Here is a 25,514-nt window from a genome sequence, read left to right on the forward strand (position 1 = left end):
TATTTTGAGTAATCAGAATAATGCTTATATTATGATGTCTACCTTTAGTAAAACATTCGAGAATAATTTCACTGTTACCTGCTTTTAAAAATAGATCATCAACAATAATTATTGTATTTTCATCAGGTGATGCAATGACATTCTGCGGGTCGATAATATCGTTACTTAATGTTAATTTATGAGTTATCTCTGAATCTTGTTCTAAGGGATGTGATGTCACCCCGCATATTATAATGTTATGAAATTTCTCGTGGTATAACTTTAATAATTTTGATGTGAAATAAGATTTGCCACTATTCGAATAACCGGCAATGATAATCCTTGATGGATAACGAAATATATCAACGTCAGCAGATGTGTATGTTGACAAGTTCAACATCTTCCCCTTATTATTTTAAAATTGATCTAAAAGCTTCCTCTCTTTAAGTTGAATGAACTAAAAAAGGGTGTTTACCATAGAGAGGCGTCTTGTACACTGTAAGTCTTAATGGGTTTTCAAGATATATAATACTTTTTAGTTTAATAAGGGGACACAGTTGGTCTGGAAAGAGATGATTTTCTACCTTGGATGTTACCCGCATTTCATGGCGCCTGTCTGTCCTGAGTTGACGCAGGTGTTCGGTAAGGCGATGATTATCTTAAATCTACCTTGGGTGTGAACCGCATTACATGGCGCCTGTCTGTCCTGAGTTGACGCAGGTGTTATGTTCTACCTTGGGTGTGAACCGCATTACACCATGTGTTGGGGTGACCCACAATGAGTCTCTCAGAGTGAGGACAGTGCTTCCATCCGTGACTGACCTCATCTTCCCCATATTATTTTAAAATGAACTAAAAGTTTCCTCTCATTAAGTTAAAGGACCTCATCTTCCAACGCTGAACCACATATCATGCTGTCTGTCTGACCTGTGTTGACCCAGGTGTTCATGATTATCTTAAATCTACCTTAGGTGTGAACCGCATTACACCATGTGTCGGGGGGAGGGGGCGGCCTATATAAGCTCAATGAGACACTCAGAGCGAGGACAGTGCTTCCATCCATCATCCGTGATTGACCTCATCTTCCCCCCACAGTATTCCTCTCATTAAGTTAAAGGACCTCATCTTCCAACGCTGAACCGCACATCATGGAGAAAGGTAAGTTGTACTTAGAAAATTCTTGTTTTTGCATGTTTAATTTTTGTTGAAGCATACGAGTGAAATTTGGGTTAATTTTTGTTGAAGCATACGAGTGAAATGTTTACTGGGTTAGTGCGTTAATAAGTGAAATTTTTAATGTGTTAAATAAGTGAATTGGTGAAGAGGAGATTGTTAGAAAATTCTTGATAAGCGTTGAAACAGTTTTTACGTGTTTAATGATTTGGGTTAATTTTTGTTGAAGCATACGAGTGAAATTTTTTACTGGGATAGTGCGTTAATAAGTGAAATTCTTAACAGGGGATAGCATATATTCGAAATACTTGGAAGCATTGGTGAAGAGAAGATTATCGATTAGAAAGCAGCGTTCGTTGGTAATCGAGAAAGGCGGTGTACAACGCAATGAAAGGTTATTGCAATTGGATAATGAGTGGGCACGTGTAGATGCTTTATGGAAGAAGGCTATAGAAACAGGTATGTAACCAATTTGTGATCTTTTGTTGTGCTAGTCACTCGAGAAAAGATTTTTTGTTCTATTCATTGAAATCTTAATATTTTGGGTTATGAATTGGATATACTTTTTTTCCTCTGTTCATTGAAATCTTAAAAATTGTGAAGGGTGACCTTCTTACCCCCATTACTGGACGTAATATTCATTGAAATCTTAATATTTTTTGGGTTATGAATTGGATGTGCTTTTTTTTCCTCTGTTCATTTGAAATCTTAATATTTTTTGGGTTATGAATTGGATGTGCTTTTTTTTTCCTCTGTTCATTGAAATCTTAATAATTTTTTGGGTTATGAATTGGATGTGCTTTTTTCCTCTGCAGGAAATACACCTGGTAGTGTTGTGAATCAAACTGCCCAGCTTGGTGGTGAGAGTGCTAGTGTTGGTACCTCACAATGCGGAGGTGCGGGTACTTCTGCCCCCATTAATGATGATGAGAGAGCAACTACCTCGCATGACGTGTCTGACACGCATAATAGTGAAGATGAGACCCCAGAAGTTATTACATATATCCAGAATTTTAGAGGTAGACATACAGTGAGGAAATATAGTGTTCCTTCATCTTATAACAGAGAGTTAAGAATGTATTTACATGTTTATAGGGATTATTTTATAGAACAGATGCGAGATATGTATGATAGATCACCTCTAGCAATGTCGCTCAGAATCCACCCAATTATAGTTATAAGGACATTACGTCAAAACATATCGGGTGATGATCAAAATGGACAATTTGTGATAAATTTAGCGTTTGAGTTAGTAAGTGAAGAGGAAATCTCCGAAGTATTTGATCGATGGGTGGGAACAATATTAGAAAGATACGAGTCAGAGTTGCAAGATCAGGAAGGATCTGGCTGGATCATAGATCAAATCGAATCTTTCAGTATCGAATATGTTAAAGTAGAATTCAGAGTGCAAGTGGGGTCATATGTGGCATATCCCGAGAAACTGCGAGGGAAGAAATATGTATTTAATCCAGAGATTAATGATGGATTATGTGTACTGCGTGCTTTTGCCGCCTATCAATGTCATAAAAAGAACATGTCATGGCGTGATATTCGCAGAGCAGTTAATACTAAGAGAGGATGTCTTAATCATGCAAAAACTTCTATAGATGATTTCCCCATTACGCGTGATAAGTTAGGTATATTAGAGAAGGAAAATAAAGTGTCATTATATGTTTATCAATTAAGAAAGGATCAAGATAGGACATTTATGGCTATGTGTCGTAAGGGGAATAAGAAATATAAGGACATTATGTGCGCGTTATTGTTGAATGAAAGACATTTGGTTTTAATCAAAGATTTTGACGGGTATGTTAGAACGATAATGAAGGATCGTGATGTAAAGAAGCACTGTCATAGTTGTTTGATGAAGTTGAATACACAGGAAGAGTTAGATATCCACGAAGATGGATGTAAAATCAATCAGGTTCTCGTATTCCCCCTGGAAGGAACAACAGTACACTTTGAAAATTTTAGTCATACGCATTCCAATGAATATATCGGTGTATTTGATTTCGAATGTGCATTAGACACAACTCTCCCAGCAGGTAAAATTGAGTCTCGTCATAAAGCCATTGCCTATTGTTATATTATATTTGATCGCAAAGGAGAAATAGTGTGTATAAAGAGTTATAAGGGGGAGGATGCTGTTAATCATTTCATTTTAAATGTTAGTGGTGAATGGAATAGAATAAAGTTTAGAAGACAGTATCATGAAATCCATATGTCAGAGGAGGATAAGATGAGGCATGATTCTCAGAACACTTGTGAATTATGTGGTAACACCTTCAAAAACCCCAAGGACAAACATAAACACCATGACCATACTTTAAATTTCAATAATTATATTGGAGCCTATTGTGCACGTTGTAATATGCAGTGTAAAGACAAGAGAGAGAAATTATTGCTTTTTTGTCATAACATGTCGTATGATTTAGGAATAATTTTAAAGGAATTGAATGTTGATAAATATAACGTTGAAATTCATTCGAAACAAGGATTCAAATTCTTGAAAGTAGACATAGGTAAGGTTAGGTTTCAGGATTCACTGTCTTTATTGAATGGATCTCTTTCCACGTTAGCAGAACAACATATCAAGGCGGGTAAATCCCTGAAATATACAGAGACTATTCTGAAAGATGTGCCTCGAGATGTCTTACCTTTATTATGTAAAGGAAAACAAATTTTGTGTTATGATTATATTGATAGTTTAAAGAAGCTCGATGAAACAAAATTACCCAGTAAAGATCATTTTTTTAATTCTTTGAGAAATAGCGCTATCAGCCAAGAAGATTATGAACATGCATTGAAAGTGTTTGAGTTGGGTAAATGTAAGACTTTAGGAGATTACTTGATGTTATATCTCAAGACAGATGTTGGTTTGTTAGCCGATGTCTTCATGGAGTGGCGTAAAACACTCAAGGATATTTATAAGCTAGACGTTAGTAATTATATAAGTTTACCATCATTCAGTTGGGATGCATTCCTATTGAAAACTAATGTAAGATTAGATATGATATATTCCCATGAATTATATGACTTGATTAAAAGGAATCTCAGAGGTGGGTTTACCTGCGCAATTAATCAGTATTCTAAAGCAGATAATCCCCTAATTAACCCTAATTTTGATGTTGAGAGTGGAATGGGCACTCATATTCTATATCTAGATTTCAATTCTTTGTATGCTAGTGCGATGGTTGAAGCTCTTCCGCAGAATGGTATAAGAAAATTATCCAATGACGAGAAGAATGCTTTCCTCGATGTGGGATTAAGTAATGTTTCCTGTGAAGGACAAAAGGGATATTGGATAGAATGTGATACCAAGCACATATCCCCCGAGGTAGCTAGACTCACTGATGAACTTCCTTTAATATTATCACATATGAATATATCAGAAGAGATGTTATCTCCTTATTGTGAATCTATATTGAAAAATGAAGGTAGAAAGATCCCCAAATCTAATGGGAAATTAGTGGGCAGTCATTTACCTCAGAAAAATTATTTGATCAGTCTAGAATTGTTACAGTTATTACTGGAACTTGGGTTAGAGGTGGAAAAGGTTCATACCATATATGAATATACTCAGACAAAATTTTTAGAACCTTTCATATCAACTAATATTGCACAAAGAACAGCTACAAGATGTCCTATCAAGTCAAAAGCCTTCAAATTAACTAATAACGCCATATATGGGAAATCATTGCTGAATATTACAAAGTATGCTGAGAAATATAGATATATCAATAATGAGAAAGCATTTATTAGAGCGAGTAAGGATCCTTTGTTAAAAAATATCACACATTTAAATCAAGATAGAGTAATTTGCACATTCAATAAAGATATATTAGAAGTTAAGCAACCACTTTATCTCGGCTTTCAAATTCTTGAGATTGCTAAAAAGAAATTGTATCATTTTTGGTATAAAGTTTTAAAACAGCATTATGGTGATGATGTAAGACTTCTTTATACCGATACTGACTCATATATTTTTAGCTTGAAATGTAAAGATTTGTACACCGAGTTAAAAAGTGAACCATTGTTAGGTTATATGGATTTTTCAAATTTCAGTCCTGAGCATCCCTTATATGATGATAGTAGAAAAGGGGAGCTGGGGTTATTGAAATCTGAAATGTGTGATAACCATATTAGCGAGTTGATAGCCCTGAAAGCTAAAATGTATTCTGTCATGATTGCTGGAAGATCAACTAATGTCAGCAGAGCCAAGGGTATTCCTTCACAATTTATGTCATTATTAACACATGCAAGATATAAGAATGTTTTATCAAATGTAGATAGAGAATTATTCACGTGTAAGTCTATAAGTAATGTAAAAGGTGAAATATGTACGGTAAGAATTAATAAGAGAGGTTTGTCAGCCTTTGATGATAAAAGATATCATTTGAATACTAATGAATCCTTGGCTTATGGACACCCTGATATTCCACCATCTAAACGTAGGAGAATAGAGTGATGTAATGGCTGTATAATAAATAATGAAAAAATATTGTGTATTAGTGTTATCCTGAAATGTGTCTTTCTGATGATGAAAAATTTGGGTTAAGAGTGAAAATGTTTTCCCTATGATGTAGGTACTATATCCCCTTATTAACTTGAATGAACTAAAAGGATCGACATTGATTCAGCTTGTATGTGTGACGTCATTACTATGGGCCCTTATCAACTAAAAGGGTCGACAAGATTCAACCTGTGTGCGCGTGGTCCTTTTTAGTTCATTTAACTTAATGAGAGGAATACTGACGTCACTGACATAGGGTCGACATGATTCAGCCTGTGTGCGTGACGTCACTGACCGCCGAGTAAACACCCTTCTTAGTTCATTTAACTTAATGAGAGGAAACTTTTAGTTCATTTTAAAATAATAAGGGGAAGATGTTTAGACCTGTAGTAAGCATGCTTACCCCCAGAGGGGGGATTCCAAAAAACTTGATCCGAGGAGAATTTCGAAAACCCCATAGGGGGGATTCCAAAAACTTGATCCGAGGAGATGGAGAATTTCGAAAACCCCATAGGGGGGATCCAAAAAATTGTATTGTCGAGAAATTTTTGGGGTTGGGGGGTGAAAGTGGGAGGGGGATCCGAGGAAGTGGAGACTTTGATATTGAGAAATTTTTTGGGGGTGAAAGGAGGGGTACGCAAAAAACTTGATCCGAGGAGATCATAAGAAAAAAAAAATTCGAGGCGCGGGGGCGATCCGGACGACGCTGCAGAAGGCGCAGCAGACGGTGCGGGCGGGGGTCGCGAAGGGCGCGGGCGGGCGCGCGGGCGGGCGCGCGGCGCGACGGCGGGGTCGCGAAGGGGGGGGGGGTCGTGGGCGGGGGTATTGGTTGGGGGGGTCAAGGGTGAGGTAGTCTCGAGGGCGAGGTCATGGTCAAAACCGGAAGTAACACCTAGGTGTGAAAAGGTGACCCTCCAGCCGCTGGTCCTAGACCGGATACACCATACACCGCCCTGTAGAAGGCCTAAACCGGAAGTTCCTCGCTCAGTGGAAGGCCCCTAAACCGGATACACCCCCCTGTAGAAATTATGACTACTCATAATCAATATCAATATCATCAGTATTATCCTTATTCATGAGTCTCCTAAGTGCGCTTCCATTAGTGAGACCTCTTGGGAGTCTTTGTACACAGAGGTCACTGCGCTCTTTGTCTGTGAATGTATGGAAGGTGACACTATCCCTCGCACTCACCTCTCCACTTTTATTACACTCATCACTATCATCACATGTATCACTTCCCTCATCATTATGACCAGTGATACATACACCATTATCAACAACCGGGTCATCTCCACACTCAGTATCTACCAATACATTACACTCATCAGGTTGACTATCATGATGGCCTTCACTGCCCTTATCATCTTCACTGTGATTGTAAACACCACTATCAGATTCATCGTTTTTGTAATTATTAACACCACTGCAATCATCAGTTTGTTCATCATCACCACACTCATTTTCATAATGGCTGACAATCTGTGGGTTGATGTACTCATTTGCAACCTCTGTAAGTTTTTCCTCGTGGTGCTCAAGTTGTTGTTTCAAACACCATTGTTGCTTCTCCAGTACTGTTATGCGCAGCTGCATGTTGTGTACCACCCCAGCAAGACTAGCGTCATCAGGAAGTATGAAGTCCCGATCAGCTGAGCCAGGTGGCTGACTGACAGCTGACTCAGCCAGACAGATGGTGTCAACACCAGCAGCATTACTAGTGTTGATAGCAGACGTGATCGTGCTCTGTTGATGTACTCCCAGAGTGACTCGCTCAACCATATTGTCTGAGTTCAGGCATGGGTCAGTATTCAGACATGAAGTATCTGGTAGGCCTATTGCCTCATCATGGGGGGTGATGGGTGAGGCGGGAGCCCTGCGGCTGGCGATGTGGGCAGCTTTCGCTCTGCAGTCGTGTACAGTGTCTTGAACGATTGTGTGTATGTGTGTGTGTATGTGCATTTATGTGTGTGTGTGTGTGCATGTGCAGGTTTGTGTGTGTGTGTGTGTGTGTGTGTGCATATGTGCATGTGTGTGTGCGCTTGGAGGTAGGAGGGGGGAGACACAGACAGTGGGTGAGACAGGTGGCGAAGAAGGAGGAAAAGGAAGTTGAAATGGAAGGTGGAGAGGAAGAAAGAGGGAGAAAGATCGGTAGGTACATAGAAAGGCTGCTGCCTTGCTACCTTGATTTAAATGAAATAAGTCATGATGTCAGACGCTTTGTGTTATCCTAGGTTCTCTACACGTATGTTGCTATGTATGTGTGTGTGTGTGTACCTAGAGTTTACCTGGAGAGAGTTCCGGGGGTCAACGCCCCCGCGGCCCGGTCTGTGACCAGGCCTCCTGGTGGATCAGAGCCTGATCAACCAGGCTGTTGCTGCTGGCTGCACGCAAACCAACGTACGAGGCACAGCCCGGCTGGTCAGGAACCGACTTTAGGTGCTTGTCCAGTGCCAGCTTGAAGACTGCCAGGGGTCTGTTGGTAATCCCCCTTATGTATGCTGGGAGGCAGTTGAACAGTCTCGGGCCCCTGACACTTATTGTATGGTCTCGTAACGTGCTAGTGACACCCCTGCTTTTCATTGGGGGGATGTTGCATCGTCTGCCAAGTCTTTTGCTTTCGTAGTGAGTGATTTTCGTGTGCAAGTTCGGTACTAGTCCCTCTAGGATTTTCCAGGTGTATATAATCATGTATCTCTCCCGCCTGCGTTCCAGGGAATACAGGTTTAGGAACCTCAAGCGCTCCCAGTAATTGAGGTGTTTTATCTCCGTTATGCGCGCCGTGAAGGTTCTCTGTACATTTTCTAGGTCAGCAATTTCACCTGCCTTGAAAGGTGCTGTTAGTGTGCAGCAATATTCCAGCCTAGATATAACAAGTGACCTGAAGAGTGTAATCATGGGCTTGGCCTCCCTAGTTTTGAAGGTTCTCATTATCCATCCTGTCATTTTTCTAGCAGATGCGATTGATACAATGTTATGGTCCTTGAAGGTGAGATCCTCCGACATGATCACTCCCAGGTCTTTGACGTTGGTGTTTCGCTCTATTTTGTGGCCAGAATTTGTTTTGTACTCTGATGAAGATTTAATTTCCTCGTGTTTACCATATCTGAGTAATTGAAATTTCTCATCGTTGAACTTCATATTGTTTTCTGCAGCCCACTGAAAGATTTGGTTGATGTCCGCCTGGAGCCTTGCAGTGTCTGCAATGGAAGACACTGTCATGCAGATTCGGGTGTTATCTGCAAAGGAAGACACGGTGCTGTGGCTGACATCCTTGTCAGTGTCGGATATGAGGATGAGGAACAAGATGGGAGCGAGTACTGTGCCTTGTGGAACAGAGCTTTTCACCGTAGCTGCCTCGGACTTTACTCTGTTGACGACTACTCATTCTGTTCTGTTAGTGAGGAAATTATAGATCCATCTACCGACTTTTCCTGTTATTCCTTTAGCACGCATTTTGTGCGCTATTACGCCATGGTCACACTTGTCGAAGGCTTTTGCAAAGTCTGTATATATTACATCTGCATTCTTTTTGTCTTCTAGTGCATTTAGGACCTTGTCGTAGTGATCCAATAGTTGAGACAGACAGGAGCGACCTGTTCTAAACCCATGTTGCCCTGGGTTGTGTAACTGATGGGTTTCTAGATGGGTGGTGATCTTGCTTCTTAGGACCCTTTCAAAGATTTTTATGATTTGGGATGTTAGTGCTATCGGTCTGTAGTTCTTTGCTGTTGCTTTACTGCCCCCTTTGTGGAGTGGGGCTATGTCTGTTGTTTATAGTAACTGTGGGACGACCCCCGTGTCCATGCTCCCTCTCCATAGGATGGAAAAGGCTCGTGACAGGGGCTTCTTGCAGTTCTTGATGAACACGGAGTTCCATGAGTCTGGCCCTGGGGCAGAGTGCATGGGCATGTCATTTATCGCCTGTTCGAAGTCATTTGGCGTCAGGATAACATCGGATAGGCTTGTGTTACGCAAATTTTGTGGCTCTCTCATAATAAATTCATTTTGATCTTCGACTCTCAGTCTGGTTAGCGGCTTGCTAAAAACTGAGTCATATTGGGACTTGAGTAGCTCACTCATTTCCTTGCTGTCATCTGTGTAGGACCCATCTTGTTTACGTAGGGGCTCAATACTGGACGTTGTTCTCGACTTTGATTTGGCATAAGAGAAGAGATACTTTGGGTTTCTTTCGATTTCATTTATGGCTTTTAGTTCTTCCCGCGTTTCCTGACTCCTATAAGATTCCTTTAGCTTAAGTTCGATGCTTGCTATTTCTCTGACCAGTGTCTCCCTACGCATTTCAGATATATTGACCTCTTTTAGCCGCTCTGTTATTCTTTTCCGTCGCCTGTAAAGGGAGCGCCTGTCTCTCTATTTTACATCTACTCCTCCTTTTTCTTAGAGGAATAAGCCTTGTGCATACATCGAGTGCCACCAAGTTAATCTGTTCTAGGTATAAGTTGGGGTCTGTGTTGCTTAGTATATCTTCCCAGCTTATATCGGTTAGGACTTGGTTTACTTGGTCCCACTTTATGTTTTTGTTATTAAAGTTGAATTTGGTGAATGCTCCCTCGTGACTAGTCTCATTATGTCTGTCTGGGGCTCCATGCATACATGTCTGAACCTCAATTATGTTGTGATCTGAGTATATTGTTTTTGATATGGTGACATTTCTTATCAGATCATCATTGTTAGTGAAGATGAGGTCTAGTGTATTCTCCAGTCTAGTAGGCTCTATTATTTGCTGGTTTAAATTGAATTTTGTGCAGAGATTTAAAAGCTTGTGTGAGTGTGAGTTTTCATCAGAGCTGCCTCCTGGTGTTATTACTGCAACAATATTATTTGCTATATTCCTCCATTTTAGGTGCCTTAAGTTGAAATCCCCCAGGAGCAAGATGTTGGGTGCAGGAGCTGGAAGATTTTCCAGACAGTGGTCAATTTCTAACAGCTGTTCCTGGAATGGCTGGGATGTTGCATCCGGAGGCTTGTTGACTACCACAATGACTAGGTTTTGGTTCTCGACCTTTACTGCTAAAACTTCCACTACATCATTTGAGGCATTAAGCAGTTCTGTGCAAACAAGTGACTCTGCACATCTGTATAGGCTGTAACCTGGGATCCATATTTCGTTGTCCAAGTGATCCTTTATGTGGGTCTCAGTGAAAGCTGCGAACATTGCCTTTGCCTCTGCAAGCAGTCCACAGATGAAAGGTATTTTGTTGTTTGTTGCTGGCTTTAGACCCTATATATTTGCAAAGAAGAATGTCATCGGACTGGTGGTATTGTTGGTACTGGGGGGGGGGATTTTTTTTCCGGGATTAGTATCTGCATCTGTTGGTTTGGAGTGGAGGCCATCGACTGTGGTTCCACTCCAGGAATGACTGGATTTGGAATGTGTGTGTGTGTGTGTGTGTGTGTGTGTGTGTGTGTGTGTGTGTGTGTGTGTGTGTGTGAGTGTGTGTGTGTGTACTCACCTAATTGTACTCACCTAGTTGAGGTTGCGGGGGTCGAGTCCGAGCTCCTGGCCCCGCCTCTTCACTCATCGTTACTAGGTCACTCTCCCTGAACCGTGAGCTTTATCATACCTCTGCTTAAAGCTATGTATGGATCCTGCCTCCACTACATCGCTTCCCAAACTATTCCACTTACTGGCTACTCTGTGGCTGAAGAAATACTTCCTAATATCCCTATGATTCATCTGTGTCTTCAACTTCCAACTGTGTCCCCTTGTTACTGTGTCCAATCTCTGGAACATCCAGTCTTTGTCCACCTTGTCAATTCCTCTCAGTATTTTGTATGTTGTTATCATGTCCCCCTATTTCTCCTGTCCTCCAGTGTCGTCAGGTTGATTTCCCTTAACCTCTCCTCGTAGGACATACCTCTTAGCTCTGGGACTAGTCTTGTTGCAAACCTTTGCACTTTCTCTAGTTTCTTTACGTGCTTGGCTAGGTGTGGGTTCCAAACTGGTGCCGCATACTCCAATATGGGCCTAACGTACACGATGTTCAGGGTCCTGAACGATTCCTTATTAATTAATTTATTTATTTATTTATTTATTTATTTAGAAATTTTAGCATACATACAGAGGTACAAAAAAAAATACAGCTAAGAGCAGCATGCCAAAGCACTTATATGCATAGCATTACGGGCAGGCTTAAAATTAACTTAAGATTAACTAAGCAATGAAGAAATCAGTGATAAGACATTATTGTAAACAGATAACTATAAAGCACAAATGAGTATTACAAAGACAGGTCATATGGTTGCATGCATTGCTGTTCATTCAGTAGAATGGAGTATTCTGTTAGGTAGTGTATTTAAAAAAATAACAAAGTTAGATTGGGTCCTAGGTTTAACATTTATGTGATATAATTGTGAGTAACATTTTGGATATACAGTTTATAAGGTTCAGTTATTCAGTATTTATTTGGTTTTGAGTGAGTAAGTGAACTTTGAGAAGAGACTTGAATTTATAAACAGGTAGTGTTTCTTTTATATTTACAGGTAATGAATTCCAGATTTTAGGGCCCTTTATGTGCATTGAGTTTTTTCATAGCGTGAGATGGACACGAGGAACATCAAAGAGTGATCTGTGCCTTGTGTTATGGTCATGTGTTCTGTTGAGGTTGGCAAGGAGATGTTTGAGGGGAGGGTTAATATCAGAGTTAAGTGTTCTATGTATGTAATAGGTGCAATAATAAGTATGGATGTTTTGTATGGTGAGTAGGTTGAGTGTTTTGAATATTGGTGGAGTGTGTTGCCTGTAGTGAGAATTTGTTATCATTCTAACTGCAGCCTTTTGTTGGGTAATTAGTGGTCTGAGATGGTTAATTGTTGTTGAGCCCCATGCACAAATTCCATAGGCGAGATAGGGGTAAATAAGAGAGTGATAAAGGGCCAGGAGGGCTGACTGTGGAACATAGCACCGTATCTTCGATAGTATGCCTACAGTCTTGGAAATTTTCTTAGAAATTTGTTGTATATGTGTATGAAATTTGAGTCTATTATCGAGGTGGATTCCTAAGAATTTTCCCTCTGTTAGCTTTGTGGTAGGTGATCCGTTTATCGTTATGTTAAGAGGTACATCTGTAGCTCTGCTACGAAACTGAATGAAGTAGGTTTTGTCAATGTTTAGTGTAAGTTTGTTAGTCCTCATCCAGGTAGATATTTTCTGTAATTCGGTGTTTACAGTATTGGCTAGCGTGACTGGGCTCGGGTGAGAGAAGACGTATGTAGTGTCATCTGCAAAAAGTGTGGGTTTGAGTAATTGCGAAGCATTTGGTAGGTCATTTATGTATAGGAGAAAGAGAAGAGGGCCAAGGACACTTCCCTGTGGGACACCAACTGTAATTGGTTGTGCGGAAGAGCTTGCCCCATTTGCGTACACATATTGGCTTCTGTTGCTGAGGTATGACTTGAGGTAGTTGAGGGAATGCCCTCTTATACCATAGTGTGACAATTTTACGTGGAGCAAGTCATAGTCAACTGTATCAAAAGCTTTACGTAAGTCAATGAAGATCCCCAGTGGGACTTCTTTTTTCTCTATTGCAGTGTATATATGTTCTAGCATGTGTATAATAGCATCATTAGTATTTTTGTTAGGCCTGAATCCAAATTGGCAGGGGTTGAGAATGTTTTGGGAGATGAGGTAGGAGTAGATTCGTTTATGAATTATTTTTTCGAAGATTTTTGAGAGAGGGTGTAAATTGAATATTGGCCTATAGTTATTCAACTCTGTTTGGTCTCCTCCTTTATGGATCGGGGTGACCCTTGCTATTTTGAGAACTGTAGGGAAGGTGGAGGATTCAATGGATTTGTTAAAGAGTGTTGCAATGATTGGTGATAGTACTTGTGACGCTTTTTTGTATATAAAGAGTGGTAAGGTATTTAAATCTCCTGCCTTGTTTTTCAGTGCGTTGATAATAAGGGAGACTTCGTATGAGTTAGTCGGAGCTAGGAACAGTGTGTTCGGGTAGTTGCCAGTGAGGTAGTCATTTGGTGCGGTATCTGAGCTTGGGATTTTATTGGCAAGGTTTTGACCTATAGTGGAGAAGAAATCATTGAGTCTGTTTGCTGTTTCTGTTGGTGGGAGTTGGGGTTCATCTGATTTTGCTAATTTTATTTCGCTATGTCGTGATATCTTTTTTGTTCCCAGAATTTCTGATAGGGTCTTCCAGGTCTTTTTTATATCACCTCGTAAGTTGGATAATCTGTTCTCATAATAAAATTTTTTTGCCCTTCTAATCAGGCTGGTTAGGATTGACGAGTAACGTTTTGTTTGGTCTCTGGTTATGTGACCCATTCTGTACTGTTTTTTCATATCGGTGTTTTGTATTTATGGATTTGAGAATGCTGGGTGTTAGCCAGGGACTGTTCAGTCTCTTAGCTGTCATCTGTTTAGTTTTTTTAGGGCAGTGCTTGTTATAAAGGTAATTTTTAGAAATAAAGGTCTTTTTTAGAAAATTATTAAAACATTCGTCAATATCTGTTTAGATTTCTAGCTCAGTGTGCCAGTCAATGTTTGTTACTGCTGTTGTGAAGTTATTAATGGCTGCCTCATTGTGAAGTCTGAAGGTGACTTTAGTAGTGTCTTGGGGTATTTTACCAAGAGTTGTTATGAGGAAAGTAGGGTAGTGGTCTGTGGTATTATCTGTAATTATGCCTGATTTTAAAGGGGATATGGTGTTGGTCCAGATGTGGTCAAGTAGGGAAACACTAGTCTCTGTAACTCTTGTAGGTTTTGTTACTGTTGGTAGCAACATGCAGTTACTCATTGTGTTTGTGAATTCAGTAACGTGTGGGTCCTGGTCTTGCAGGAGATTTATATTGATGTCACCTGAGAGTAGTAAGTGATCTTTGTTCATGCTTGCATCAGTTATCATACTTCCTAGGTTTTGACTAAATTGGCTAATGTTTGATTGTGGAACTCTGTAGATGTTTATCACTGTGAGAGGTTTTTGTAGGTATCTGGATTTGAATTTAGCTATTATATATTCCCCATGTTCATCCCTTGTGCAAGTATTAGTGATACATTCTAGTTGGTCTGAGTAGTATATAGCAGTGCCACCCCCTTGTTGGTCTGGCCTACAGTTGTGTATGGCTGTGTAACCAGGAATGGCATAGACATCTGTAGTATCAGGCTTTAGCCAGGTTTCAGTTAGTGTAATGGTGGACATATTGGCATGCAAGGAATTTAGTAATGCTAGGAGGTCATCATAATGCTTGCTTAAAGATCTGATATTGTAGTTAAAGATAGTTATGTTGTTGTTGGCTCTGAGAAGTGCCTTTGATTGTTCTGCTGTGTAGTAATTACAGTAACTGTTTGAATCATTTAAGTCATTAAATAAGAGGTTGGTATCAGGATCAATGCTTGTAATCATAAAATTTGTAGTGAATCTATAGTTAGAATTAAGTAAAAAATAAAGTAAATATTTTAAAGCTAAAAAAAATAGCACCTGAATTATTTAACAAATGTAAAAATAATGAGCTAAGGTAGTTTTTTAAAGCTAAAATAAAGGAGACAATATAAAAGGGACTAAAATAATTTGTGGTGAACAAATAAAGTGATGATCAAATAATGGGGCTTGGGAATATGATAGTAGGTAGTACTTTAAAGGTAATTCTTTAAAGTTAGAATTATAATATAAAATTGTAATATAAAAGGGACTAATATAAGTTGTGGTGAACAATAAAGTGGTAATCAAATAAATGAGCTTTGGAGTATAATGGCAAAATAGTGAACTTATTAACTTTAGCACCTGAGAATAGCACCGATTATTTTAACAATTGTGAATATATGAGCTAAGGTAGTTATATAAAGCTAAAATAAAGGAAAAAATATATGAGGGACTACAATTAAGTAATGGTAAACAAGTTAAATGGACAGATAGTCACTATGAAATAATATTGGTTTAGGAGTAAGATCTGATTTGTAATATTAAATAAGTTGAGCAGTTTATTGCACATAAAAAGTAAAAAAAAAAAAAATGAGGTAGTTGGTACTAGCTAGCAAAAGATAGTTTTGGTACTTGCAAAAAAGTAATTGGAATATACACTAATTGCATACACAATAAAAAGTGACTAAAAAAACAAGTAGTGGTAAACAAAATTAAATGGACAGGTAAGAACAATGAATAATATTAATTTGGAGTAAGATTTGACTTGTAACATAAAATTATGAGCAATTAATAGCAGTAAGAAAGAAGTAAAAAAGTATTGGAGGTAGTTAGCATTAGCTTGTGATGAAAAAAATAATAAAAATAATAATGCACAATATAATAGTAAGGTACACTATATGCACCACACGTATATATGTATTAAGGGAACTTATCTAATCTGTTACAGAAATGACAGCTTTTTTAAGGAAGGTAGAGAAATCGTGTTCGTTTGAGATAGTATATTGTTGTCCTGTTGATGTTTTCCTTACTAGTATTTTCCCATCTCGCGTGAAACATTGATGTATTTTGTTTTCCTGTTTAAGTTTTCTCAGCCTGAACAGAAGGTTTTGACGTTTTCTTGTTAGACACTCATTTATGTACACTCCATTTTTCATTGTAATTGCTGATTTAATTAGGTCCTTTCTTTTATCATATGAATGAAGTCTGATCATTATACTGTGTTTACTTCCTGGTTTTCCTAACAAACGTGTTTCTTTGATTTCATTGTTTTGCACGATGACTTGTACGTGGTCCTGTATTATCCTGACAGCAGTTTCTTTGCACTGAGCTTGTGTTATGTCACTTGGAATGTGTGGACTGTTTATTATAACTGCATCAGACAACTTATCTTGTTCAGTTTTGTCGTCTTGGAAATCAAGTCGAGTGTGCATGTTCTGATTCCAGTCCTTGATTGCTTCTTCAACCTTCATATTTATTGTAGTTATTTGTTCGGTGTGACTGGCTATAGCTGCTTTCAGAGTATTTTCTGTGTCAACATTTCCCGATGTAATCTTCTCTTCAAGGTTTTGGATCTTGTTCTCGAGGTTGGTTATCTTGGATTCTTGTCGCTCGAGTGTTGCTTTGATATCTTTGATTTCGTTTTCTAGAGCAACGATGTAGTCCTTGATATTGTCAGGAATAATCATACCAGAGTAATCATGGGTGAATCCTTTGAAGGGAGTGGAGTTGGAGGGGGAGTCAGCCATGTTTGTTGTTGTTGTTGTTCCCTGGGTGGCGGCGGTGAGGGGGGTTGATGATACACGGGCGTCCTGCTGGGTAGACAAGTTGAGTTCTAGGGTCCTTGCTGTTATTCTTTTATTACTGATGTTGTTTCTTCTGCGATATCCTTTCATAGTATCACTGTGTAGCAATGGAGAAGGCTTGTTTTCTCGGAGCTTGGGTTAAGTGGTTGTCTGGCAGCGGAGGCAATGTTTGGATTAGCAGGGCTGTCTTCCTTAGATCTTCTATTTTTGTCAAGATTTGGGTTACATTCTTAGTATTCTTGGGTCATTTTGTGGTCTACGTGAGTTCATGTAGTTGAACTTTCACTTAGGCCATCACAAGTTTTGATGAGCGATGTTTTTTGAGGAAGAAGAGCTGGTAGGATGCCGCTGCTGCCGCTGCTGCCACTGCCGCTAAGATGTCGGAATGTTGTTCTGAGGTTTGCTAGGCGCCCATATGCTGCAGCAGTTATTTGGTTGATGTGCGCTTCAGGAGATGTGCCTGGTGTTATACTCACCCCAAGATCTTTTTCCTTGAGTGAGGTTTGTAGTCTCTGGCCCCCTAGGCTGTACTCCGTCTGCGGTCTTCTTTGCCCTTCCCCAATCTTCATGACTTTGCACTTGGTGGGATTGAACTCCAGGAGCCAATTGCTGGACCAGGTCTGCAGCCTGTCCAGATCCCTTCGTAGTTCTGCCTGGTCTTCGATCGAGTGAATTCTTCTCATCAACTTCACGTCATCTGCAAACAGGGACACCTCAGAGTCTATTCCTTCCGTCATGTCGTTCACAAATACCAGAAACAGCACTGGTCCTAGGACTGACCCCTGTGGGACCCCGCTGGTCACAGGTGCCCACTCTGACACCTCGCCACGTACCATGACTCGCTGCTGTCTTCCTGACAAGTATTCCCTGATCCATTGTAGTGCCTTCCCTGTTATCCCTGCTTGGTCCTCCAGTTTTTGCACCAATCTCTTGTGTGGAACTGTGTCAAACGCCTTCTTGCAGTCCAAGAATATGCAATCCACCCACCCCTCTCTCTCTTGTCTTACTGCTGTCACCATGTCATAGAACTCCAGTAGGTTTGTGACACAGGATTTCCCGTCCCTATGACCATGTTGGCTGCTGTTGATGAGATCATTCCTTTTTAGGTGTTCCACCACTCTTCTCCTGATAATCTTCTCCATGATTTTGCATACTATACATGTCAGTGACACTGGTCTGTAGTTTAATGCTTCATGTCTGTCTCCTTTTTTAAAGATTGGGACTACATTTGCTGTCTTCCATGCCTCAGGCAATCTCCCTGTTTCGATAGATGTATTGAATATTGTTGTTAGGGGTACACATAGCACCTCTGCTCCCTCTCTCAATACCCATGGGGAGATGTTATCTGGCCCCATTGCTTTTGAGGTATCTAGCTCACTCAGAAGCCTCTTCACTTCTTCCTCGGTTGTGTGCACTGTGTCTAGCACATGGTGGTGTGCCCCACCTCTCCGTCTTTCTGGAGCCCCTTCTGTCTCCTCTGTGAACACTTCTTTGAATTTCTTGAGTTCCTCACATACTTCACGGTCATTTCTTGTTGTCTCTCCTCCTTCCTTCCTTAGCCTGATTACCTGGTCCTTGACTGTTGTTTTCCTCCTGATGTGGCTGTACAACAGTTTCGGGTCAGATTTGGCTTTCGCTGCTATGTCATTTTCATATTGTCTTTGGGCCTCCCTTCTAATCTGTGCATATTTGTTTCTGGCTCTACGACTGCTCTCCTTATTCTCCTGGGTCCTTTGCCTTCTATATTTCTTCCATTCCCTAGCACACTTGGTTTTTGCCTCCCTGCACCTTTGGGTAAACCATGGGCTCATCCTGGCTTTTTCATTATTCCTGTTACCCTTGGGTACAAACCTCTCCTCAGCCTCCTTGCATTTTGTTGCTAAATATTCCATCATCTCATTAACTGGCTTCCCTGCCAGTTCTCTGTCCCACTGAACCCCGTTCAGGAAGTTCCTCATTCCTGTGTAGTCCCCTTTCTTGTAGTTTGGCTTCATTCGTCCTGGCCTTCCTGCTTCTCCCTCCACTTGTAGCTCTACTGTGTATTCGAAGCTTAAAACCACATGGTCACTGGCCCCAAGGGGTCTTTCATATATGATGTCCTCGATATCTGCACTACTCAAGGTGAATACTAAGTCCAGCCTTGCTGGTTCATCCTCTCCTCTCTCTCTTGTAGTGTCCCTTTCGTGTCGGTACATGAAGTTTTCCAGTACCACCTCCATCATCTTAGCCCTCCATGTATCTTTGCCCCCTTGCGGATCCAAGTTCTCTCAATCGATCTCCTTGTGGTTAAAGTCACCCATGATCAGGAGCTTTGCCCTGCATGCATGAGCTCTTCTGGCCACTGTAGCCAGTGTGTCAACCATCACTCTATTGATCTCGTCGTACTCTTGCCTTGGCCTCCTGCTGTTCTGTGGTGGGTTATACATCACTGCTATTACTGCCTTGGGACCTACAGAGAGAAGCATTCCCGCTATGTAATCACTTTCTTCTCCACTGTCTCCTCTCCCCAGCTCATCAAAATTCCAGCGATTTTTGATCAGCAATGCCACTCCTCCACCCCCCCTGTTCCCTCTGTCTTTCCTCAGGATTTGGTATCCCGTTGGAAAGATGGCATCTGTTATCATACCTGTAAGCTTGGTGATCGCTATGATGTCCGGTGATGCCTCTTTGACTCTTTCATGCCACTCCTCCCACTTATTTGTTATTCCATCAGCGTTTGTGTACCATACCTTCAGTTTCCTTTCCAACACTGTGGTTTGGGGGGCCTGTGAGGGTGGGAGACCTGGTAGCATACTGTGGGATTCTATAGCTCGGTGTTGGGTGGAGGCTGTGGGTATGGATTGTAGTGTGTGTTGGGATGGTGTGATAGGTTGTATGGTTCTGAGAATAGTTGTGTGTGTGCTTGCCCTTGCTGTTCTGTTCTGCTCTGACTGACCTCTGCTGGTTCCATCCTTGTCTCTTTTCCTAGCTCCTTTCGCTTTTTTGTCCTCTCCCTCAGCTGCTGTCGTTCTGATTGTGTTCTGTTTCTGTCTAGGAACACCCTCTTGTACTCTTCCGAGTATTTCAATTGTGGTTTCTCTTGGAGGATCCTGTTCCGCAATATTTCCGTCCTGAGAATCAGCTTGATTGGTCGGTTTCTTAACTTCGAGTACCCCCCTATTCTTCGAAAATTTACAATCTCATCCCTCTTTTCACCTATTTCCGTGATGATTTTCTCAATCTCCTTTCTTTCTTCCTGCTTCCTTTCAGTGTGTGTCCTTTCCTCTCTCTCCTGAAGCCCATGGATAAACACTGATTTTGCCATTTCCTCCTCCCATTGCCTCACCCTCTGTGACTCTGGATCCTGCCTGTATGTGGTCAGTTTCTCCTTTGATTTTTCCTGTGGCTCTTGATAGCATGGTTGTGCCTCAGCATTCGACCTATCACCCTCTCCATCTGCACCCAGCTGTCCTTCCCTTTCACTGCTTGGCCCTCCTTGGCAGGCTGATATGACCTTAGCATAATTCATAATTCCTTCCTTCCTGTTCGGCCTCGCAGCTTCATATGCTTTGTCTTCTCTGGTCACTGCCCCTGTAACTCGCTTCAGCCTATTTATCTCAACTTCTAGGACCCTTATCTTGGCTACTGCAGTTTCGACTTGTGCCTCCCAATTCTTTGTCTCCTCCAACCTCTTTTCCAATTTCACAGAGAGCTCTTTCTCCATTTTTTCAGAAAGCTCTCCTAATTTTCTCTCCCACTCTTGTTCCATCCTTTTCCACTGCTCCTCCATCCACTCCTCCCTACCAGAACCATTCTCATCTGATCCTTGGTTCCTGCGAGTCCCCACCATTTTTTTTTGTGAGAGAAGAGAGAAGGGAAAGGTAGAAGGAGAGAGAGAGAGAAAGAGTGAGAAGGGAAAGGGGGAGAGAGAGTGTGAGAGGAGGAAAGAGAGAGAAAGGAAGGGAAGGAGAGGGGGAGAGTGAGAAGGGAAAAATGGGGAAGAGATGGAGAGAGAGAGAGAGAGAGAGAGAGAGAGAGAGAGAGAGAGAGAGAGAGAGAGAGAGAGAGAGAGAGAGAGAGAGAGAGAGAGAGAGAGAAGGGAAGGTAGAAAGAGAGAGGGGGATAGTGAGAAGGAAAAAGGGGAAGAGAGAGTGAGAGTGAGAGTGAGAGAGAGAGGGGGGAGAGAGAGTGAAGGGAAGGGTAGGAGAGGGGGAGAGTGAGAAGGGAAAATGGGGAAGAGAGAGAGCAAGAGAGAGAGAGAGAGAGAGAGAGAGAGAGAGAGAGAGAGAGAGAGAGAGAGAGAGAGAGAGAGAGAGAGAGAGAGAGAGAGAGAGAGAGAGAGAGAGAGGGAGAGAGAGGGAGAGAGGGAGAGAGAGGGAGAGAGAGGGAGAGAGGGAGGGAGAGAGAGAGAAAGAGAAGGCAAAGAGGGGGAGAGAGAGGGGGAGAAGGGGGAAAGAGGGGGGAGATGGAAGAGCGAGAGGGGAGAGAGAGGGGAGGAGGGGAGAGAGATGGGAAAAGGGAGAGGGGAGAGATAATGGGAGGGGAGAGATGTTAGAGGGGGAGAGATGTTAGAGGGGGGGAGGTGTTAGAGGGAAGAGATGTTAGAGGGGAGAGATGGGAGAGGGAAGAAAGAGAGAGACATAGGTAGAGAGTGATAGGTAGAGAGAGAGGTATAGGTAAAGAGTGACATAGGTAGAGAGAGATAGGTCTCTACCTAGGATAGGAAGAGAGGGAGAGAGAGAGAAGGAGCGAGGTTCAGATGGCCAGTTCACAGGATGGTGTGAAATCCTGTGTATGTGTCATAGCTCCTGGCCCTGCCTCTTCACTGATTACTACTAGGTCCTCTCTCTCCCTGCTCCATGAGCTTTATCATACCTCGCCTTAAAACTATGTATGGTTCCCGCCTCCACTACTTCACTTTCTAGGCTATTCCACGGCTTGACTACTCTATGACTGAAGAAATACTTCCTAACATCCCTTTGATTCATCTGAATCTTCAACTTCCAATTGTGACCTCTTGTGTCTGTGTCCCATCTCTGGAACATCCCATCTTTGTCCACCTCGTCTATTCCATGCAGTATTATATATGTCGTTATCATGTTTCCCCTGACCCTCCTTGCCTCCAGTGTCGTCAGGCCGATTTCCCTCAACCATTCTTCGTAGGACAATCCCTGTAGCTCTGGGACTAGTCTTGTTGCAAACCTTTGCACTTTCTCTAATTTCTTGACGTGCTTGACTAGGTGTGGATTCCAAACTGGTGCTGCATACTCCAGCATAGGCCTGACGTAAATGGTATACAGAGTCTTGAACGAATCCTTACTGAGGTATCGGAACGCTATCCGTAGGTTTGCCAGGCGCCTGTATGATGCAGCAGTTATCTGATTGATGTGCGCCTCGGGAGATATGCTCGGTGTTATACTCACCCCCAGAACTTTTTCCTTGAGTGAGGTTTGCAAACTTTGGCCGTCTAAACTATATTGTGTCTGCCGTCTTCTTTGCCCTTCCCCAATCTTTATGACTTTGCATTTGGCAGGGTTAAACTCAAGGAGCCAGTTGCTGGACCAGGCTTGTAGCCTGTCCAGGTCTCTTTGTAGTACTGCCTGATCCTCATCCGATTTGATTCTTCTCATTAACTTCACATCGTCCGCAAACAAGGACACTTCTGTGTCTATCCCATCCATTATGTCATTCACATATACCAAGAACAGCACAGGTCCTAGGACTGACCCCTGTGGAACCCCGCTTGTCACAGGCGCCCACTCTGACACCTCGTCACATACCATGACTTGTTGTTGCCTCCCTGTCAGGTATTCTCTGATCCATTGCAGTGGCTTTCCTGTTTTGTGTGCCTGATCCTCTAGCTTTTGCAGTAACCTTTTGTGAGGAACTGTGTCGAAAGCCTTCTTGCAGTCCAAAAAAATGCAGTCGATCCACCCCTCTCTCTCTCGTCTTACTTCTGTCACCTTGTCATAAAACTCTAGTAGGTTTGTGACACAGGATTTTCCCTCCCTGAAACCATGCTGGTTGTCAATTATACACTTGTTTCTTTCCAGGTGCTCCACCACTCTCCTCCTGATGATCTTCTCCATGACCTTGCATACTATACACGTTAGTGATACAGGTCTGTAGTTTAGTGCCTCATGTCTATCTCCCTTTTTAAAAATTGGGACTACATTTGCCATCTTCCATACCTCAGGGAGTTGCCCAGTTTCAAATGATGTGTTGAAGATCTTTGTTAATGGTACAATATCTCTGTTCCCTCTTTAAGGACCCACAGAGAGATGTTGTCTTGTCCCACCGCCTTTGAGGTGTCAAGTTTGCATAGCAGCTTCTTCACCTCCTCCTTGGTTATATGTACCTCATCCAGCACTTGCTGGTGCACCCCCCTGCTCTGATTTCCTGGAGTCATACTGGTTTCCACTGTAAATATTTCTTTAAATCTTGTGTTGAGCTCCTGACATACCTCCCGGTCGTTTCTTGTGAATTCCCCATCACCCTTCCTCAGTCTGATTACCTGGTCTTTGACTGTTGTTTTCCTCCTGATGTGACTGTACAACAGCTTCGGGTCAGTCTTGACTTTCGATGATGTGTCATTTTCGTATTGCCGCTGAGCCTCCCTTCTTATCTGTGCATATTCGTTTCTGACTCTTTGGCTAATCTCTTTATTTTCCTGAGTTCTCTGTCTTCTGTACCTTTTCCATTCTCTAGTACACCTAGTTTTTGCCTCCCTACACCTTTGGGTGAACCAAGGACTCGTTCTGTTCTTCCCATTATTTCTGTTTCCCTTAGGAACAAACCTCTCCTCTGCCTCCTTGGATTTTGTTGCCACATAGTCCATCATTTCTTGTACTGGTTTTCCTGTCAGTTCCCTCTCCCACTGAATGTCTTGAAAGAAGTTCCTCAAGCCTGAGTAGTTCCCCCTTTTGTAGTTTGGTTTTTCCCACCCTATTCCTGCTGCTCTCTCCACTTGGAGCTCAACTATGTAGTCGAAGCACAGAACCACATGATCACTAGCTCCCAGGGGCCTTTCATACATGATATCCTCGATGTCAGAACTACTCAAGGTGAATACAAGGTCCAGTCTTGCTGGTTCATCCTCTCCTCTCTCTCTGGTAGTGTCTCTAACATGTTGATGCCTGAGGTTTTCCAGTACTACATCCGTCATCTTGGCTCTCCATGTTTCGGGACCCCCATGGGGCTCCAGGTTTTCCCAGTCAATCTCCTTGTGATTGAAATCACCCGTAACTAGTAACTTTGCTCCCCCCATGTGTGCTCTCCTGGCCACCTCGGCTAGTGTGTCGACCATTGCTCTGTTGCTCTCATCGTATTCTTCTCTTGGCCTCCTGCAGTTCTGTGGTGGGTTGTACATTACTGCAATTATCACCTTGTCCCTCAGACTGGATTGTTCCTACTATGTAGTCCCTTTCGCCCGTGCCATCCATTTCTTCCATTTTCTCTAACCCCCACTGGTTTTTAATGAGCAGTGCAACTCCTCCTCCCCCTCTCCTCCCTCTGTCTTTCCTGAGGATTTGATATCTGGGTGGAAAGATTGAATCTATTATTATTCTGGTGAGTTTTGTTTCTGTGAGTGCTATTATGTCTGGGCATGTCTCCTTGATTCTTTCGTGCCACTCCTCATACTTATTTGTTATTCCATTTGCATTTGTATACCACACCTTCAACTTCTTTTCTAAGATTTTGGTCTGGGAGGTGTATTGGGGTTGGGGAAGTGGGAGATCTGATAAGGAACTATGGGTGGTTGCTGTGGGGGTGGAGTTTGTAATGCAGTGGGTGGGGGCATTGGATGTGGCATGGGTGTTTTGGTTTAGAGTGTTTGGTTGCACTGGGGTTGACCTTATTGGGAGGCTTCTATAGGAAGTTGTGAGGGAGGCTGTATTTGATCTTCCTGTGTCTGGGATCTCCTGTCTGTCTTCTCCATCCCCTCTCTTTCCTCCTTTCACCTTTGTACCATCTCTCTCAGTTTCTGCCTTTCTGCTTGTGTTCTGTCGCGGTCGAGATACACCTTCCTGCATGCCGGCATGTCCCTTAATCGTGCTTTCTCCTGCAGGATCCTGTTCCGAGTCGATTCTGCCTTGAAGGTCACTTTCACTGGCCGGGTTCTTTTTTTTACAAACCCCCCTATTCTCCGAAAATTTTCCAGCTGGGTCATGTCGTCTTCTCCTATTGCTTTCATGATGCTTTCAATTGCTTTTTTTCCCCTTGTTTTCTTGCTTCATATGTTTTCCCTTCAACTTCCTGTAGCCCATACACAAAGACTGACCTCACCCTTTCATTCTCCCACTGCATATCCCTGTGTATCCCCTCATTCAATTTTATTTCCTCCATTGCAGCTTTCCTTTCTTCAGTTTCACTAGCTAATGTACTTGGGCTCAGTGGCCTGTCATTTTCCCTTCTCGGCTTTCCCTGGGCTCTGCTGTGGTCTGTTAGGGCCTCCACATATAGCTTAGCTCTTTCATTTACTATAGTCTCCACTGATTGAGCTTCTACATGCAGTTTTGCTCCTTCTTTCCCTACAGTCCCCTTATTTGTGGCTGAGGTAGCAGTCTCTGTTGTCAATCCCAAAATGTTCTTTAGTTCTTTAGGCTGTTTCAGATTTTTCAGTTCCTCTTCTAAACTCTGTATCCTGGGCTCTGCTGCTTTGACTTGCACCTC

General features: G+C 42.0%; 1 protein-coding gene across 1 annotated transcript in view; it reads left to right on the forward strand.

The window, feature by feature from the left end:
• The first annotated feature begins 997 nt into the window (after positions 1-997).
• LOC138852808 (uncharacterized) overlaps positions 998-25,514 on the forward strand; it is a 27,203-nt gene continuing 2,686 nt past the window's right edge. The window contains exons 1-4 of the mRNA XM_070085741.1: positions 998-1,137; positions 1,438-1,611; positions 1,968-5,067; positions 5,218-5,497. Of these exons, the coding sequence (XP_069941842.1) occupies positions 1,128-1,137; positions 1,438-1,611; positions 1,968-5,067; positions 5,218-5,497 (3,564 nt within the window). The 5' untranslated portion in view covers positions 998-1,127. The remainder of the gene's footprint in view (positions 1,138-1,437; positions 1,612-1,967; positions 5,068-5,217; positions 5,498-25,514) is intronic.

This window comes from Cherax quadricarinatus, chromosome 1 (assembly GCF_038502225.1).
Source record: "Cherax quadricarinatus isolate ZL_2023a chromosome 1, ASM3850222v1, whole genome shotgun sequence".
Taxonomy (NCBI): domain Eukaryota; kingdom Metazoa; phylum Arthropoda; class Malacostraca; order Decapoda; family Parastacidae; genus Cherax; species Cherax quadricarinatus.